The following is a 21796-nucleotide window of genomic DNA, read 5'->3' on the forward strand; positions in this document are numbered from 1 at the left end:
GTTATCCTTGCAACACCGAACAAAATAAATACTAATGGTAACATCGAAAACTCCGTTCTCTTTCATTGTCAAACTCTGACAAAATGGTACGGTTAAAATATAACATTTTTTAATATCTAGAAAAATCGAAAGTCTGGTTGAATTAATAAAATAAGTGACTATTTGATATATGTGGTGTTTTAATATATTATTCAATAATACATATATTTTACTTCGGTGTTTTGAAATTATTACTTTGTAAATTTCAGACGAAGGGTACCTCAAGTTTTGGTAAGCGGCGTAATAAAACACATACTTTATGTAGAAGATGTGGTAGATCTTCTTACCACATTCAGAAATCAAAATGCGCACAATGTGGTTATCCTGCTGCTAAACTTCGTTCATGTAAGTTTTTTGCATTCCTAATATTATAAGGTTATATTTTGTGACATCGTGAGAAAGACTAGTATGCAGACGAGATTATAAACCGGTAACAAATAATGTTGGCAATCTATGCAGTTATTCTTCATTTCCATCTAGGTAGGAAATAAGAAGTATGAAATAATTGTTTCTATCCTAGTTAGTCAATAACCTGTTAAAATAGAACAGTAAAAGGATTTGTGTACTCGTTACATCCAGTCTAATGCACATGCAAATTTCAATATTTTAAGAAAAAGATGTGATAGAACTGAAGACAATTCTTATTTACAAATTTAAAAATATCTTTAAATTGTAGTTGCTCCTACTCTGATTGAGGAGATATCTTTTGAGATATTTCCTTGTTTAAGTAGGTAAAGCAAATGAAATATTGAAGACAATTGCGTATTTTTATAATATGTGATTATCATAAGTATTTCGGACATTGATACTTTTGTAACCATAACTTTTCACATTAAACTGTGCATTTAATTGCACCACATCATCACTTAAAAAGTACAGCTTATTTATTGATAATAATTGACCACTGATAAGAGCAAAAGAAAGTTTTAACAATCTTAACTTTTGTTTACTTTAAGCAATCTGGATAAGATTGCTTAAAGTTATTCTTTTGCTAAAAGAATATGTAGGTTGATTTAATGTGTTTATATTAACACTAATAGATCAACAAAGAGAATTATTTTTGTGGTCTATGTACAAGAAGGCTTAGTTTATCATCTCCTTTATTCAAACAGGTATATATATACAGATTTACAGTACAAAAGTGATTTTGTAAATAAGTGTACCCTTTAGATTAATGTGTTTGATTAACTAGTGATTGATTTTATATTTTATAATTTAGTAACAGGTCTTTCATAATTTACATGTTATGCAATTTAATATGATTGAATTAGGGTGAAACATAGCAAGATTTGCATTTTTCAGGGGATGGTATATAATTTTGCTAATATAATCCATACAGTTTGTGAATTCATGACAAGTGTATCACATTAAAACACTCAATAATTAAACTAACAAAGTCCAATTTCAATAGTTTTTATAATTTACCATTTCATAGATGTCATAACAAAACCCTTAAAATTTTTACCAAGTATGTGTTAAGTTGTTGTGTTGGGTAGGTTTACTATAAAAATGTAGTTTAGGATAATGTGTCACATATCTTTGTGAGAGTTGATAATTGCATGCACATCTCATAAGTTTCTTAGTTAAAAATTTTATTTAATAGTAGAAGTGATGCTATAATTATCTGGTTTTTTGCCACAATACTAAAATACTGTTCAGATGTAACAGCCTTATTTTAGACTTAGATAAATACTAAATTTTACAAATAAAAAGATTTTGACAAAGAAATTGATTTTTAAACATAAGTATGTTAGTGTTGCTACTAAACAGGCAGGATTATGTTAGAGCTCCCATCAACATTCATCTATAAATAATGGATATTAAATTGAAGTGTTAAAGTTTACTAAAACAAACTTCATTTAATTAATATGGTAGCATATATATTTATATGCTGTGAACTATCAAAATGAGATTTATTTACATTTTTACATCCAATTTAACTTTACTAGGTCTATGATGTGTTTAGTTTAATTCTTATCAATTTTTGAAGCATTATCATTATTTATTTCAAGTAATTAGTCTGGTTATATATTAGAAACTTTTAGTTTAAAGGATTCATAAGTAATTGTTTTCTAATTTAAAGATGATTATTTTTGTGATTATAATAAAATAATGTATAATTCTTTTCAAAAAATATTTTACTAAATACTTATATTTATTCTTTGGGAAGTCCCTTCAGTTCCCTGGCAATCACTAAATATGTGTTGTAAGTTTCAGATATAACAAATTTGTGAGTAATTAAAATTTTATTATTTTCAGACCATTGGTCCGTAAAAGCTAAGCGCAGGAAGACTACTGGAACTGGTCGCATGCGCCACCTCAAGATTGTCAGAAGGCGTTTCCGTAATGGTTTCAAAGAAGGCAAACCTACTCCTAAGAAAGCTGTAGCATCTTCTTAGATTTACTGCTTAATCAATAAATAAAAAATAAAAACTTAGCTGTGTTATTAATTGCTTCCTAATTCTATTCATTGGATTTAAACATTGTCGAGTGTTTTTTTGTTTACAATATAAAAGTAAGACCTATTTTACCAGTTTTTTATACAAGTTATCCATAACATGTATCAAGTATTATGCTTGGATTAACATTTATATATAAACTGTTAGAAAATCAGATATTCAACATTTTAAAATTTCTATATCAATATAAATAATACCAAACTTATTAATATATCTCTAGGTTGACTTTATTGTAATACCAATGTTATTGCCAAATTGATGTTAAATAAGTTTGCACACAACTAAAGTTTTTGATCCTGCCAGAAAAACTAAGCAAGATAAAAACATTTGCTCATCTGTCGTGACTTTTACCCACTCCATGCAAAATCCAAAGACTTATAAGATCCAACAAAGCAAGCAGTCCAATAAATAAACTCACTAGACAGATTCTCTATGATAGTACCACCTAACATACAGCCACATGAACAACTTCGTTTTGCCTTGGCCACAATGTCTTCTGGTTGTCGCCTTCAGTCCTATTAGGGTCGAGACAAAGCATCATACTGCCATAGGAAAAGGCAACCATTTTTTAATTGATGGACTGCAAAAAATGTATTACTCTTTTTATACGATAAAGACTACTACAATTTATACAAAATATTAGATACATCTATTTAGTAAGGCTATGAATCTTGATCGTAAGTACTCCCCGTACTTTTCTCAAAAATACAATAAAATCTTGGAACAATTGTAATATTGTTTGAAATGCTATTAAGGTATTTTTCCGTGTAAATGATATCATATACAGAGAAATAAATAAACTCAAAGGATGGTGAAACAACTGAGAAGCCGAGCACTGGTATTGATACACATCGAGTGTGACTCAATAAAGTAGGTCGGAGTATGCACACTGCATTTTACGGGCAATTCTCATTTTGGTAGTTTGGTGTCGCGAAGCGATTACGTTTCAGCCCTTAGCGCCTACCATAAAGCGAGAGATGCCTTAGCCATTTTTAATTGATCGAAGAAAAATTATTCTCTTTTTGGGAGCCACATTAAAGAACAACACGCACCGAAAATAAATGAAGGTTTTGTAGTTAGTACAATTTTTTAAAGGAATAATAAACTTTGGATCTAAAACTTCTTCTTTAATGAAATTCAAGGCTTGGTTAGGCCTGCCAGAAACACAAATTCAAAGTTTATTAGCGCAATGCTCATTATTGTTTGTAAAATTCACTGATCATATTTCGCTTATACAGTACATAAAAAAGAAGAGGCAGAGTGGATCATTCACTATCAATCTTGCAATTATTCCAAAAACTGCTAAAAGGCAGGCGAATCACTATCCAGAAACGATAGGCTTCCTACTTGAAATCTCCCTTAAAAATACTTTTCTGCTATAAGTAAATAAATACCGTTAAAATAAAACATTCATCAATATCTAACAATTTAAACTAGCAAAGATTATCTATAGATAAAACACTTTTTATTGACCGTCATACAAACGGAATTCATTAAAATTACCACTGAATGTTTTTTTACTGTCAATCGAAAGATGATAGTGTTTGTTTTTAATTAATTATTAATTTAAAAAACCAAGAACCCAAAACATATTGAATGATTATAAAATTTGTTATATAACTAAGTACTAAAATGAAAAATATTACTACGTCAATCTATTCTTATGTACCTATATATATGCGCCGGGCTTAAATTGATGACGTTCTCGGAAAAGGTAGTCGAGTGGTTATACCGTACTCGCTCACTCACTCTGCGGGCTTCGTAATTTAATCAGTCGTTTGCCAACTTTCCGCTGGCACAGTGTCGTATACTAGTTGTGACTGTTATGCATAATAATAAAATACCTAATCTTATCCAATATCGTCATTGAGCGATACCTTATCGTATATAGTGTGACACAATGATAAATAAATTTAATGTTCTTGCAAGTTATACGACTCCGTAGTGATTAAATATAAAGTGTAACAGTGGACAATGAGAACGCATTGACGTTCACTTACTAAAAGTTTTTCTTAAATTATATATTATCAATAGTTATTTTGTCGAAATGTCTTTATTTAAGAAGAAAACACCGAAATACAACCCACCACCAGTGCCTTCAGCGCCCCAGGAAGATATTGATAACCATTACAGTAACGGCTTGGATAATAATAATGGTTCACAGAAATCACAACTAGTTTTCCACTGTCAACAAGCACAAGGTAGCCCCCTTGGACTTATATCTGGATTTTCGAACGTGAAAGAACTATACCAGAAGATCGCAGAATGTTACGACTTTCCTCCAGAAGACGTAAGATTATTTTGACTTTATATAATTTAAATAATTACGTATTAATATTTCATAACACTTCTTGATACAATTCTAATAAAAGTAATTATTTTTCCGGAATTAATGTAATATACATCGTGTTATTTTAGTATATTTTATTACACAAATTTACAAGACAACTGGTAGAATACGGCCTACACAAAATTTAAGATAATAATTTGAAGATTTGTTCGAAGACTTCTGTCACAGAAGTATGATTGAATTGAAGACGTGAGCCTTTGACTGTTAGCGGTGTAACCTGCATCCGTAACTTGGCGTCACAAAAAGGCTTTGATACGCACAAGTAAATGGCCTGCAGCAAATTACTGTTTAAATAAATTATAATAGATAACAATTATGTTTCTCTTTGGCCTTTACAGCTTCAATGGGTTTGGGGTGGTAAAGCGCTAAAGATTTTTTTTGGATGAGACTGTCACTGCTGTGCAAATGTGATTTCCAGATTCCGGAAATTTGAGTTGGTAGTGCGCAGACGGCATCTAGTCGAATACCTTTTTTAAAATAGAGAAATTCGCGGGATCCCGGAGGGAGCCTCGGCTTGGCTCGCTACATATTTCTACTTTACCGGATTGGGAGGTAGTCGAGATCTCAGAACGTTTCGGTAAACGCTCTGGGGAGTGATTAGTTTCATAGGAGGGGACCTCGGCTCAGGCTGTCACTCGTCGGTAACACCCGCTTAGCTTTCCGACATAGGGGGGCCGAAAAGGCCGAATCTTGAATTGATCCGTTGATATTGCCTGGCTAATATTATTATTTCCATTTTGGAAAGCGTTAGCGCTGGTAGAAGAAGCGGCGAAACATACTCCAGCAACGCATTAATCAAGTATGATTGTGGGTTGGCGTCCCCTCTGATATAGGATTCGCCCTTCTTTCCGACGAGGCCGATTGATTATCGAATGGCGACGATGACGGTGTGCAGTGTACGTGGTTTGTCTTATAGTCATCATGTCATGCTGAAACTTGAGTATGGTGCGGAATTCAAATGTACCGTATAGGACTGTATAATAGGTGGCTGTGCCTACAGTTAATGTATTTGTGTGTTGAGAGGCAAAGTAACAAATTTATCCCTGTTTTAGTAACTACGCACTACGTATGAACCTGTTATGTAGTCTGTGAATAACGCGCGAAGTAAGGCTATGCGTATGTGAGAATGGGTCTGATTACAGCTTCATAGATTGTCACTTAACTTAACAGTGGCATTTACACCCGCTGTTGAGTTATGAACAGAGGCAGCTGAGTACGAAGGCTGCATTTTTTGCGCGCGCTTTCCATGTTCGCATTGAAATTGAGTTTGTCATCCAGAATGACACCTTGATAAGTTTGAGTCACCCATGACACTGAACTGCCCATGAGTGTGATAGGGGCTAGCTTAGTCTAAACTATTCTACAGTACCATGGACTCGGTACTGATGTGCATTATCGTGAGCGACTTCCAGCCCCATTTAGAGACTGTCACAATATCGGATACCCCCCATCTCTTAGCCTTGATGTAAAAGAGAATATTATGGAAACGAGAGCAAAAGAGAAGGATGTATAGATATTTCGGGTATAAGCACATGCGGGGACGGAGGGCAACAAGAAAGCGGACTAGTTGGCTCAGGACGAGGCCCTTAAGTGTAAAAGAAGACCAGAATACGAGAGATGCGAAACGACAACTCAGGCTGGATAAACATAAAGGGATTAGGAGGTATACGGAAGGTACGACGGCATGCACAAGAAGTAATTTCTACTCGGACACCGTATCAGCCTATTGCTTACTCCGGAAAGTTCAGCTGGACTTGTGTCTGGTCCAGATATTTATGGGAAATGGGGGGAGTTCTCTGAGTACCTATATAAGTTTAAGCTCGAGGAGAGTCGCTCAAGTATTTGTGTCCCCGAAATGGACCAAACCGTGGTGCACCTTATGACCGGCTGTCCTGTCTTAAAAGGGCTCTGCTCAGATTCTTGAGCTAGAAATAGGAGCAAAAATAGAAATTGATAACATTGCCTCCCAAATGGGCAAGACCAATTGCGCCCATCGGTAGGTTTTTGCAGAAAGGTAGCGCAGCATGCAATTAATAAAAATAAGACACAAGGGTGGGTAGTAAAGGGGTCGGGCAAGACTAAAGGCAAGTAAATGACATAAAGTAGGAAATATTGTACGAAAGAAGAATAAAAAGGGCGCTAAATATTACCAGTGATTCAAACTGTGATCTAAGAGCGAAGATGAAGGAAGGAAGGCGTTCATCGCTTAGGCAGCTATGTAAACAATGGAAAGATAGATATTGGACGAAAGAATTTGTGAAGAATAAAAGAAGAATGAGAAATAAAACTTGACAGAAAAAATAATTACCCGTTTATGGAACGTCCTTGCCCCACGCAAGAGGTCCTCAAAAACGATGCCCATAAAAAAAAGTATGAATCTGAATTCCTTCTAAAACATAAATTTTGGTAAATCTTCGTCTCCACATTTGTGTGTGTACACTTGTGTAATCTTGTGACCTGATATTTCCCTTTCAAATTTTATCATTTGCGACTCCTATGTATGTGACCGCTTTTCTTTACTTATGTCGTCCGGTATTCCGAAGTTGATTACTAATATGCCTTAAGGTGACGATGAATCGATACTCTCGAGCAGTCTTCTTTTGTACTGCTCAGTTTCTCAGAAACGTCGGATGATTCACTGCAATGTTGTGACGATACGTGTACAGTATTCTCACGTCGACAAAATGATAATAATTTTTATCATATAATTATTGTACTGATTTTTTGATAAATTAAAAATAAATTTGAGAAAACACTCTAAAATTACGAATAAAATTTATACGTTCATTCGATTTTTAAATGATAACATTTTTTAAGTGGTAGATTATTTAAAGCTTATATGAAGTTAAATTAGTGTCGTGCATTTACCATTCATTTATTATAAGAAGATTATAAGACGTATTCTATTAATATTTAAAATGGTGTTTCATGTATTTAATTATATTATTTATTATGGATATTTAATTAATGTTTAAATAAATTATGAAAATTTGATACAGCTATTTGGTATGTTTCGATATCTTTGACAAGAAATAATAAAAATGTATATTTATGTATGAGATGACAGCCTTTAAAACAATTTTTTTTAAATCTGTTATGAAAATGAGTAATCTTCAAAAAATTTAATTCTGTTCAACTTTTATAATTGTCTATTGTAAGCATTATTGCTTTCAAATAAAATAAATACAACAAATGAAAATCGGAATAAACATGAGAATTTTATGACATAATTAGATTATAACGAAATAACCCGTTATCGAAAGAAACTCATTTACTTGGGTTAACCAACAATAATGTTAATAACACTTGTTGTGAATTATACATTGGCTAATTAAATATACACGTTTACACCTCTGCAGTATACTTTGCATTTACAACAATTGTTGTAAAACTTTGTTATTACAAAGAAATAACACTTCAATGAACTATATTAAAGTAATAGGTTAATAATTATAAAAATATATTAAAGGCACTGTTTACTCGTAACATAAATAGATATTGAGTAATAACAATATATCAAACCAATAGTTCCAAATACATAGTTTATTCCGAATCAATTATTGATCGGCTGCCGTTAACGTTGTCCATCTTTCTTTTTGATAGATATACTTCATTTTTCTAATGTAAAGTACTCTCGCAAATTCGCATTTTCGGTAGGTCTGGATCGGATTTTATACCATTATATTAGTAGTTTGTTGTTAACTCAAATGTATTTATAATGTTATAAAAAAAATCTACCAATGGTCACACTAAAGTGTGTTTTTTAGAGCCAACAGTGTACACAGTGATACTCAATTTATCCTAATGTAAATTTGAGCAGGGCTAAATAGCTTTCCGGCTTTACGAGCTTCCTCCGAATTCGGGCTCGCTGATCCGAAATTCGCAAGTCAAATTAAAAAAGCCCTTCTTATGTTAGCAGTTTTAACGTGACGCCTGTTGTCCTGTGTGACAGACTAAGTTATATGAACTTTGTTTGTGGAAGAATGGAATCGCAAAGGAAATAAAGTTCACTGTTTGCTTTATTCGCATTTATATTTTTCGTCGCATAGAAGTGGCAGAGGCTAGCTCCTATGGTGTTTAGGCGGACGCTCCATTGAGGGTCACCGAGAGAGAACCTCACCTTGATGAGCGAGCCGAATCTCGGCTACCATTTGGTTAAAGCGCGCGCAACTGTTTTACGAGACAAATAAAGATGACGAATGTTAGCAATTTTAATATTCTCGAATCAAATTAAAAATCATGTAGACCGTTTTTTTTTCTTTTTCAACAAAAGATAAATACCGAACAATTTGTTAGTTAAGTAAGACTAATATATGTGTAAGTAAGTAAGACTATCGTATGTGTGTATCAAACACACATACGATTGTAATACATATTTAAATTGTCAATTAAATTTCTTTTTTTTTATTTATATATTTATAAATTTCAATTATCTGTTTAATGTGAATATAACTTTCGTATGATTTTATTTTTATTTAACAATATTTAAGATAGTATCAAAATCAAGTACAACATATAAAAATAATGTGCTATTGTTTTCCGCTACAGATAACATAGCGCTTATTCAATCCTATTTTGGAAAGCAAATGAAAAGGCTACCTAACCTTTTCATTTGCTTACTGCAATAACCTTATTGCAGTGGTTGTTGATAATTGTTAGAAAAAATATAAATATGCTTTTACAACGGAGACGAGAAAGTGGTGGCATGAAACGTATTTTTAAAATACTTAATATTGTTAGTGAGTAGTAAAATATATGAAGACTAAATAGTAAACACTGTAACATGCAAAAACTTGTGCAAAAAAATTCTGAAATATTAAACGTGTATATAAAACAAAAACACGGACGCTAATATCTGTGGAATGTAAATCCTAAGAATAAAAAAAAATTTGCTTTTACGCGTCGTAATTTTTTATTTACTTTATATCATTGTCATCTCAGCAGACTTATGTCTCAAATACTTAAAATTTCTAGAATTATCAAAGTAAGAGGAAAAACATCCATCGTGCAAACAACAGAAAGTGGATTGATATTTTTCCCAATGTAAACGCATGTCTAAATCGGTATCACTTTCCATTGTGATACGCAATGTATTTTCTGGTACGGGCTCCGAAGGGTAGAAGAAAGATTGATTGCTGTCTTATTTGGTGTTAAATGATAATGATATGCATTCCTTAGTTAAAAACATACCAACATGTATTCACAAATGTAATTACAATTTGTTTATATTATATAGCAGCGTGAGGCATTTGTACTGAAATTTCAATGTATTTTTGTAACATTGTAATTTCATATCGTTTGATAATTTATTTTACGGTCTGCAAAAATTATCAATGAGTATTATTAGCACAAAATAATAGTGGATGTGTATTAATGTATTTAAATTAGTAGGTAGTGTCATCGTTCACTGCTGGACTTTCCCCATAGATTTACCACAGGACATATTGGAAGCGGCCATTCAACGTCTTCCAACAATCTTAAGAAGGTCGTCTGTCCAACTCGTAGACGACTTACGCTGCTCTTGTCTGTCCGCTGTCTCTACTGACCTGAGAAATCCTGACCATATATTAACTGTAACACTAATATCGGCCTATATTATTACAGGTACACCTAGTAAAAACATTTAATGTTTATGTATACATTAAAAGTTTTTGAATTGACGATCCCTAATCGCATAATACAGTCATATTCTGGTATCCGACTTCTTCCTTTTTTGACGATTAAAATGCTGTTTGACCGTTGGCAGTAGCAGCTTCCTCCAATCCAGCTTTTCTAGGCTAAATAGTGTGAATGACATTTAAGTCAAGCTCGTGGAATCCCTCAGGAGTCGCTACTCGAGTCATTAGACTATTTATTTCAGAGTTGGAAAGTAGTAAATTTGTGGAACATAGGTCCCTCATTCGGCGTTGTCGTTAAATCTTCCCATCTTAATGTAAATGTGATTGAATAATTTTTCAAATTATTAATAGAGAATTGAAATAATTATTGAGTTTCATAACAAAATAATTATCAATGCTTATAGGCTTGATTTAATACTAGACTTGAACCGACAAGCGGAGCGTAGAACCCACAAGGTGAATATATGACCTTAAGGTCATCGGAACACGTCCTACGGTTAAAATAAAATACTAAAGAAAAAAAATGAAAAGATATTATGTATGGAAATAAACCAAGAGCTAAAATTTTAGATAAAAAATAATCCATTAAGATATCCGTTGATAACTTAACTATTAATATCGCTGATTACAATAATGTTCCTTCATCTGATTATAATCTATGTCGCCGAGATCATCAGTTTATTACATAATGGATTAGTTAAAGATCTTTATTTATAATTAAAGCCGTTAATGCATTATTATGGTTTCTTTTTATAAGAATTTTTTATATATATATATGTTTATATTTTTAATTAAACGAGGAATCTGGAAAATCAGTTGACAATAAAATAGTAAGATGCACGTTGGTACGTCCTGATTGATCTCTGCCGCAGTCAACGTCCAAAAAGTGGCAACTGATAGAAGTTAAAACAATATCGTACCCTTGGCGTTTCTCCCTTCGAGGTAGTGTTAACCAAATAATGCGACATTTGGACAGGTATTTAGGTTGTGGGCTCATGTCAAACAATCTTTAGTAAAACGATAGTTGTTACGTGTAATCATAAAAAACGAGGGTAGTTCATAAAGTAAGCCATCCATGATAGCCAAACCTAAGGTTATAAATCTTAGGCAAGATCTTGTAACAGTTCGTTAGAGACGAGGATGATATACAATTAGTCAATATGTTTTATTATTACATAAGGTACTTACTAACTAATCATTACAGATTTTAATACTAAGGAAAAGAAACAATTCACTATCGACATATATACGTAGTGTTAAAAAATATTGTTTGACAGCATAAATACGTATTGTAGTAAGATCAACCGAGGGAAACTATTACAAAAATCAAGTGTCTAAGAGATACTAAGTAGATCTACTTACACTAATGATATTTGCGGTATTACGTAAGTTTTTCTTGTGTTATATTTAACAGCTGGTCTTTCATTATCTAATACAATAATCATCATCATTTCAATTATAGAACGCAAGACAAAGGCAATTGATTCAACGAGAGATGTAACCTATCCTATATTGGACGTAGAATTTTTAAATTTGTATATAATAGGGTTTAATATTCATTCTCGCAGTGTATGTATGAAACTGTTTTTATGACTATCTTATCACTATTTATACAATGGATGATTATCGTCGTCGTTGCGTTTTTATGTTAAACATTTTTACAATTACATTTTCTATAGATAAAATATGTTTTTATGATAATATAATAACATTAAAATATATCATATTTACAAAGAAGACGTTAGTAATTTCTACATAAATTGTGTTGTTTACTAATTTGGATTGTTATGTTAATTTATTTCTTATTACAGAGCATTTGACCAACGGATTAATCTACGAATACAATATAATTTATACAGTCCAAAACTACATCTTCCATGATATAAGTTTCAGGTTTTGTAGCTTAAATATTGATTATCATTATATTTTTATTTGGCAAGCAAGTTGTAAAAAAACATTTTCCTGGAACTGATTTACTATTTTTTTTAATTTTCTGTATCTTAATAATCGATCAAAAGCGTTGTATCTGCAATATGTTGACTGACAATAATTCTGCTTGTATTTTATCAAATCGAAGAATTTTGTCATTAAAATATTACTCATAAGAATTGAATCAATTATAACTTAAGTCATTATTATTAGAAATAGATTAGAGAGTATCAACGACAAATTTCATTTTAATGATGTCTTGTCGGACAAAATGAGTGTAATTTAATGATTTTCTTTTAACTTTAGTAGAATTTTTTAATGTTCTTGTCACGAAAGTACTTTGTGAAATATTATCGAGCACCTTAGAAGGTCTCTTTAGTAGTTTGTTGTGGAATGAGTTATAGCGAAAATCTTATATTTATTCATGATGTACACGTTCACCACAAACAGGTTTTAAGGTTTTTTGCACCTGGCTGGCGACGTACGTGGCTTTCCATTTTAAGTTAAATCTATAAAAAGATTAATCTAGCGGTAAACTCAGAAGTAAATGTACTAATAAGGGACTTGTATATATATGCTGGTTATAATCAATACGAATATTATGTATAAATTCTTCTAAATATCATTTTGATATAATATTTTTCCCCTATCCAAATTTAATTAAAATTAAACTGTAATAACAAGTGTAAAAGAACTGAGACTGACTGCAATATAGTTTTACGTATTTTAAGTAATGAAAATGAAGCGAAAATGCTATTGGTATTTCGTATAATACACCGAATTTAAAAACGAGTTTAAAAACATTGTACGGTATCAAGCAGATTCTGGAACGTTATATTTTTCTGTGTCAACGTTTTTATAACGTTAAAAGTTTCTGTAAGGTCGCAGATATCAATAAATTAAAGTAAAAGGATCTACACTTTTGTTTATAATAAAAAATAATATTATTCTGGATCACCAACATTTTACCCATATGATACACATATACTGCTGGACATAGGTGTCGACCACAGATTTTCGATAGGACCGGTAAGAAGCGGCCTGCAACCAGTCTTCCAAGGATCTTAACTAAGTCGTCTGCCACCTTGTGGGACGTCTTGCACTACGATTGTCGGGCTGTGTTCTCTGCTCCAGAACTGCAATTTCCTAAGTCGATAGCCAAGGCATGAAGAACATGCCTTGTTTTAGATAACAATGGATTTCAATATACAGTAGACACAAAAATATTATTTCCTAGCGAAAGCAAACATAATAAAAATATATTATGCAAGAAGCCATTAGCAAAATTTATGACATGATTCATTATTCGAAAAGTGCCCGAAAGGTGCCCTTGAATAAGTGTTAGCAGCTGGCCATAATTTTTAAAGGTCATAGGCAAAATGTTAAGAACACGAACTTTGTGGTTTTTATTGTTCGTTAAAAAATTCTTGAAACAATTAATATGCCGGTCAAGTTTAGTGAGACAATATCTAAGACAAATGAAAATTCAATGTTGTCAAACCGGCATTCGTTTTTTAAATAATCATGAAATTAAATTCAAACAGTTTGGTTTATACCATTTTTTTAATTTTGCCGATTGCTTTAGTGGTATATTTTATTTTTAACGATTAACATAATTAAAGCCTCGAGTTCGTTAACCTATAGTCTAGATATTTATAAATAGTATTTTTATTTGTAATAGTCTTGTGCAAATATTATAAACGAGTGGTCAAGTAAACCCAAACAAGGACCACGCCTACACTGATCGTCTTAAGGTTCTATTTCTTCAACATAATAAGATTATTTTTTACAGATATGTGTTTTAATTAAGTTCTTAGTAAAAGCGCATCAAGTCCATTCTTTATGGGAACAACAACCGATATTTATGGATGTCCTTCTTTTTTTAATACATGTTTCCTTGCATTAATTACTACGACATCTTGTACTTCACATAGTTTAAGTTTTTGCCATTTATTTTCGATAATTAACTATTAATGATCTATTAACTAGCACGCTAATATAGAAGTAAGCTCGTTCCATCGTGCAAAAGAACGAGAGAGATTTCATATGGAACGTTATTTGTTCACAAATTTATGTAACTATGTTCAAAAAAATGTCATTACGGATACACGCATGGCTGGGTGGCCAGGAAGTGGATCGACCCAGGGGCGCAGTATTACTCTCGTGTCATATAAACGAATGTGGCAAGTGACTACGGATACATAGGTACTGCTAAATTTCTGGTGTGACGGAACATCGGCGGCCACAAAGGATATAATCAGGGAAAATTGTAAGAAAATAAATTGGATCACCCAATGCATAACCTGGACTTTGTGAAATTTTTTCGTACTGCTGCTGTGATGGTATTGTAGAGAAAGTACGTGCTTGTAAGAGTCTATAGTATTCCTCCCTAGCTTATTCTTGCTTTAGTAAGATTAACGGTCCGCGTTTCTACTTCAGAACCTTAAGGCACCAGCGGTATTTTTGTTCTGTGCGGTATGTAGTCTGCCCACTTCCACTGCCACTAGCCAAACTATTGGGCTATGTCACTTACTTTCGTCCTTCACGGATTTATTCAATCATGATTCGATCTCGTAGAGTAATCATATTCTTTTTTTAATACTTTATCATGCGTGTGTTATAAAAGTGAGAAATTTACAAAGAAAATTAAACTTAAACTAGGCATTTCCATAGTATAACGCTTTCGGAAATGTGATTGCGATTTTATTTTAAAATAACTATAACGCAATACTTAATCATCGCTAACGATCTGGCTGGTAATGTAAATTAATTGCGTAGCTTTTTATTAGCACGTTATATCGTAATTATGACTTGCCTGTTAAATATTTAACAGCAAAGATTGTGTAAGAACTAACGAGTACGATGTATCTAATGTCTTGCTTTCTTTAAATGCGATATTGGGTTAAATTTCCTAACACAATCGGCTACTAAATATTCTTAATATTTGACGTCAGTGTTACTGGGGTAGTTAATTACAATCAGTTTTTTTCTTTTACAAAAAGAGTCACGTAGCGTAACTATTTTAATATTTTTCACTTGTAAACAATGCCGACTATTTTGTTTAAAAATCGCTACAAGTAATTTATATAGCGTTAGACAAAGTATATTGAAAACAAGGTGAAACAAAGGTTACCGACAGCGACCATTTTATAGTGATAAAAGATAAAATGTGTGTCGTATACGTTTGTATGTAATCCATGCACTTATTTAAAATGATCGTATATACTTATTGAGCTGTTTGTATCATTCTGATGATAGTTATGTCAATATATTTCAAAAAATATTTATCATCATTTCATACTGCTGAATCGTGCTGGACGTCTGTTTGGTGGACATGGGCCTTCGCTATGAAATTTTCGACAGCCCCGGCTTACAAGGTCGTCCTTGTGGGTGAAAGTGCTACACTGCGCTTGTCAGTCGACAATCTCCATTATAGAAGCTAAAGGTCTTAGCGGCCATCTTTTCTGCGCATTATGTGGCTTACCCACTGCTACTTCAACTTGCCAATTTACTGGGCTGTCTCGGTTACTTTATTACATTTAATATATATAAAATGTTGTGGTGACCGTGTTTTTAGGTTAATAGCTTAACTCATAAATATAAAGGAAGTGTTTGTGACAAAAATCCTGGAAAATTATGTAATTTTATTATAGAATCTTAGATTCAGAACCAAGCCGTCTCCACAAGAGGGCTCTTTCTGCCAGCTACTATGCTTGGAAACCTGCCATTTATGGGTGAATACGTAATGAAAAGGTTCGAAATGAGACTAAGAGAGAACCTTCAAGCTTGGTTGCCGTAAAGAGGTCAAGGCTAAACACCTTCAGCGCTCTACTACCATTCTTCACAAAAACACGATTAAACTATAAAGGCAGATGGGAAATGAAAAAGAAACACTGTACTGGAAGCTGTGTTTGAAAGAGAATGCTACCCATTCAGACAGTCTTTAAAAACCACCGGTTTTTTGTTTTATATTATTTTGTAAATATACACAACACTAAAAACAGAAATTCAGTATTACAGTATATACTACCTAAAACTGCTGTACTGCTCTAAGGTATGCAGCGAGACGGGGGGAATATTTTTCGCTCCGTTCCGTCAGTCCACTGACTATTTTTTCTTGCTCTTGCTTGCTTACTCTAAAACATAAATGATATAAAATCAGAAATATTATAAAACAAGTCAAATGAACAAATTACAAATTTTGTATTTATAATTCACTATTAATTACTCTTTCATAGTAAAATGATAAAGTGTAAGGTTAATTGCAGTCGCTGCTTTTATGGGGTTATTGGTTCTAAAGTGAATCAGGCGAAAGTAAACGTAATGAACTGGTGATACTATGAACAGTTATTGTAGATAAGAGTAACATAACCCTGCCGTCTTGATAAAAGGCAATCATTCTTAGATTTCCCTCTGCTAAAGAATAATTTCAAAATATTCATTTAATTGTTGAATTGTGCTTATTTTTTAAAATAAAATGATGAGAAAATTGACTAACCGTAAAACATAAGAACAGAAAAACATCTTGACTTCGTATTACTGTAATAATGTTAGTCAATTCAAGGTTAAACAGTCGTAGCGAACCGTGTTAAATTGATTTGTGTAGTATCGCTTTCACTGTTAGAAGCCAATCGAATTTTCAATAGAACCCGATCATATGATTATTAACTTAAAAACTCTACGTATGTTCATGAATAGTTCATGCTATCCATATAGGCATAAAAAGTTCATTGCCTTTTTTACTTTCATCAAAAAGTATTTTTGTTGCTTTGTTGAGTTGCGTGATTGTAATTGTTTTTCTTCTTATCGATAAAATTGCCACAATGACCGGCCTTGCGCTGCCCTTACAGCGACTTCCAGCCACCTATGAATGATTACATATTTAAAAATTTATTACTAAACATGTTCTATCATCACCATGATAATCCAAAATAATATGTTTTTATATAAAGTGGAAAACAATAAAGAAGGTCCAACTTATTTTAAGTGAACGGATAAGTAAAGATGAACTTTCTCATCATGCAACTTGGAAAGAGAAAGTATTTGCGAATTGCGTCGTGTTCACTCTTTGAATTTAAATGTTACATATTGTAATATAGGCTATCTTTCGAGTTTTTTCAGTTTATTCGATTCGAAATTTTCTATTCGAATTAATTTCATTTCTATTCGAACAAAATGATGTGTAAGCAAATTCTTAGATTTGAAATTTTTTAAATAAATTGTAAATATAGCCCGCTATTATACATAAGTAGAGACAATAAGTAACAGTTTTATGACTAAGTAATTTAATTGATATTAATGAAGTAACCGCCTTTGGGTCCACGTGTATAAGATATATTTTTTATGGTTTCAGATCCTGTTTTGTACGCTGAATACCCACAAAGTAGATATGAGGAAATTACTAGGCGGGCAAATAGGATTAGAAGACTTCATTTTTGCACATCGAAAAGGAAGACCAAAAGAAATTGAAATAGTTAAAACTGAGGATGCACTTGGACTCACGATAACAGATAATGGCGCAGGTTATGCCTTTATTAAAAGAATAAAAGAAGGTTCCATCGTTTCAAGAATCCCCCATATTGAGGTAGATATAACGTAAATTTATTACAAAGCATTATAATTGCATGTTAAAGTTTATTAAAGCATACACAACATGAAAACACGATAAAAAAGGCGAGAGTTCACATGCAAGGTATATACGAAAGTACTATACGAAAAAATAATTGTAAATATTTTTCTTACAATATTATATTTCACTAGGATACATGATCTAAAATTGTGCACACAATAAAAAAAAGTAATTTTCATTGAGCGCCAGATCATTCACCACGTTAAGAATTAACAGGAAATAAACTATTGCGAGCATTAGCAGCTAACAACCGTAATTGTATTTTTTAGGTCGGAGATCATATTGAGAAATTGGAAGGAGAAAATATGGTTGGCAAGAGGCACTATGAAGTCGCAAAGTTATTAAAAGACATTCCAAAAGGCACAACTTTCACAATTCGTTTGGTAGAACCATTAAAGAGTGGATTCGGAAGTATCGGACCCAAAACGAGCAGTACCAGAGCGGGGAAAAAGGTGAACTATGGTTCAGGAAAAGAAACTCTTAGATTTAAAGCAAATGGACCGGCTACAATAGAAAATGAGGTAAGTATGTTCTAAATTATGTTTTATGTGTCATAAATATAAATGATGGATTTAACTTACACGAGTCAAGATTCATATAATGTATACGTCGATTACCTGATACTTATCCTTCTGTTTCGATACGATGGTTGTCAATAAGAGAATGCCTCGATTGATAATACAACCCACTGTGGGCAGTATGTAGTCGGTTTACTTTTATGTTATAATAGTTCTGTGATTTTCCTTCTGATGTAAATGTACAATAAAACTAGTTGATTCAGAAATTATCGATAACATTTCTAATCAGACCAATTGTACTTGGCTAACCAAGCTTATCTGTTAAGCTTAGAGTTGTTCTACCACAGAACTGATTGTTATAGGCTTAAACTACTTTTAACTGGTGCATAACGCTGTACTTTCTAAAATTATAATTAAACTAATAAAAGTTAAGGAAAGGCTTCTCATTATACCTTGGCCACGTTTTTACTTTAAATAGTTTTTTTAGATATTATGCAACTGGTAGTATAAATTGAAGTTGTGAACAATCTCATTTTTAAAACTTTATTTAAAAGCTGATATCATCGCAGTTTTATATTTACCATTAGTTTTTTTCGAAAAAGTCCTTGAAATAACAGAATCGCTGAGACACCTTCTATGATACATGCCAACGAATTCACGCTTTTTGAAATCAAATTCAAAAGCCTTCGTTAATCTAAGGCATACCGTTACATTTCTAAAGACAAAGAAAAAAATAGTATGGCGTGATACTTGCCAGTTGCTAAACGTCCTGCGATCACACGTCATTATATTAAACAATCCAAACTGGTCGGCTAAAAAGTTTTGAAAAAAAAAATTAAATTCAACAGACTGAATGTACGAAAATTATTTGGTTATTAAAGCAATTTTTACGAGTTTACCTTTGTTTTATAATTATCATATTATATTTGTTTCTTGTTTTTTTTTTCAGCACGATGAGAAGTCACAAGCTGGAATAGAGAAAATAAATGGACTTCTAGAATCATTTATGGGGATAAATGATACGGAACTAGCAACACAGATGTGGGACATCGCGGAAGGCAAAACGAATTCTATGCAACTTGCTGAAGCTATTGATAATAGTGATCTGCAGGAGTTTGGATTTACAGATGAATTTATTATAGAGCTCTGGGGTGTGATAACGGACGCTAGATCTGGACGACTCGCTTAGGACAGGCAAAATGTATAAAACGATTGTCAGTTATTTATTATTTAAAATAAAGTTTAAATAACGGCTTAGATGTCACTGAAATATTATGTTCTGTCTGTATTCAGAAAGTTACTTTCTTGTAATAAGATTAACTCTTATACACATGCTAAAGGATCTTCATTTTTCTATGTAATTTCTTATATTCTTTATGTGGTGTATATTTATAACTACTTAGTGCATATTAAAATTAGTGTGAGAATGAGAATGGCATTTATTAGGTTAAACATTAATATTTCCGGTTCAACATTATTCTATGATTTCTATGACTGTTCGAATATTGGTTTTATTCAATATTTTAAAATTACCATTGCATATTTTTTACACAACATATTTACTATCGCTATCAGACTTTTATAATTTTATAAAAGCTGGAAGGTTCCTCAGTGTATACTCCCAACACAAGTAGCAGCAATGATGAATTATGAAGACCTGATCTGTAAGGACTCTTGCAATACCCTAAAACCTTCTAAAGAATCCGTGGAATGCAGAGAAGTTGTATCTCTAGATGTTCTTTTTCATATTTTTAAAAGCATTGGATAATATTAGTACAAATTTATATTAAAGTCAAATAGGTATAAATTTATTTTAACAATGGAATCGAAAAAAAGCTTAAAATTAAACACGTCACGTAAAACAAAAAAAATTAAAATAGAAAAGTATTAAGAAAAGATACACTGAATTTATAAAGTCAATAATTATTAGTTCGTTCTAAATATCAACAAATAATTATATCTGTACTGAACAAAAATAAGATAACATGAAAGTTATTTTAAAATAAAAGATGAGTTAAGAAAAAAATACTAAATTTTTAAGATAATTATTTATTCAATTAACAAATAATTTTATCTCTACTGATCAGAAATAAAACAACGTTACAGTACTTAAATGTATGAGGCTATTAGTTTCAGTATTGTCTAAATATAGGCCATGTGCTCCCAAATATTTAAAAAAAGTGTTTCCACTGTGTGATTCTAATTCAATAGAATATATTTAAGAGTTTTTTTGAAGTATATGCAATATATTTTAGGGAACTACATTATTTTTGACAGTTTTAAGAGAAACTCAAAGGATTCCACTTATGTACTTTTTGTTAATGATGTTGCAGAAGATACCTTTATTTATTGATATTAAATTTAAAATATTTAAGATATAGAAATATGTGCCTTAAACTTGTGACTATATATTTTAATAATATGTAAAGGGATGTTATGATACAAATATATCGAATTGTTATGTATGGAATACAATTTTAAAGATTCACACAATAAATGGTTTTCTATTTATCGTATTTTTCTTTGGTTTTATAAGTAGTTTTCCAATTGGCTTTTTTGGGACCGGACCTCCATTGCTGCCTTATTGACACTAGATTCCGTGGGTCCGAGGCGGCAGGGCGCAGAAGGCGTCTAAAATCTCTCTTAAGGTTCCTTGATGGCTCCCGAATTGCGATGTCTTGACCTCTTAGACCGCTTCGGGGGACGCACTCGTTACCAACATAAAGAGACCTCGGCTTGGGTTGTCACATTTCGACTATACTCATGCCAATTTTTTGATGACTTGTATATACAAATTTTTGGTTTAAGGACAAAGGGAAATCAGGTTATGAATCTAGCTTAGCTTTGGGTCCTTGATGATTGTTTTCAACCATGATGGGATGGCATGGGCTTAAAAAGTTAGGAAGGTTAGTTTTCCCACAATGTAACCGGGTGTTCAGATGCATGAGAAAACTTCATAGGTATTTTATTTGTTGCCACTTATTGAGAGGTGTAGATATATCTATATTTAATTCAATTGGAAAAAGCATAAATAAGCTACACGAATAGTAGTGGTTGAAAGAGGCCTTCCCCGACTGGCAAACAGGCCTAAAAAATTATAGATTACAATTATTTTTAGCTATTAAGATCGAGAAGTGTTCGTTTTTGAAGTTCTAAAATAAAGAAGGTTACTGTTATTATTATGTGTCTAAGACAATTAAGATAACGCAATTGGTCGACTCTGCAATCCTGACGTTTCACGCATACGTGTAAAA

General features: G+C 32.2%; 2 protein-coding genes across 2 annotated transcripts; both read left to right on the forward strand.

Annotated features, from left to right (window-relative positions):
- Positions 1–2476, forward strand: RpL37a (ribosomal protein L37a). Its single transcript, XM_068774265.1, has 3 exons — positions 1–86; positions 249–384; positions 2299–2476. The coding sequence occupies exons 1-3, from the start codon at positions 84–86 to the stop codon at positions 2436–2438; spliced, it is 279 nt and encodes a 92-aa protein (XP_068630366.1). The 5' UTR covers positions 1–83; the 3' UTR covers positions 2439–2476.
- A 1789-nt stretch (positions 2477–4265) lies between these two features.
- kermit (PDZ domain-containing protein GIPC-like protein kermit) lies at positions 4266–20413 on the forward strand. The gene is made up of 4 exons (XM_068774217.1): positions 4266–4788; positions 17749–17979; positions 18294–18545; positions 19492–20413. Exons 1-4 carry the CDS (start codon positions 4546–4548, stop codon positions 19729–19731), a joined length of 966 nt encoding a protein of 321 aa, XP_068630318.1. The 5' UTR covers positions 4266–4545; the 3' UTR covers positions 19732–20413.
- The last annotated feature ends 1383 nt before the right edge of the window (positions 20414–21796 follow it).

Source organism: Battus philenor, unplaced genomic scaffold (assembly GCF_028537555.1).
Source record: "Battus philenor isolate CCGP_79_NKW_IND1 unplaced genomic scaffold, ilBatPhil1.0.hap1 SCAF_7, whole genome shotgun sequence".
Taxonomy (NCBI): Eukaryota; Metazoa; Arthropoda; class Insecta; order Lepidoptera; family Papilionidae; genus Battus; species Battus philenor.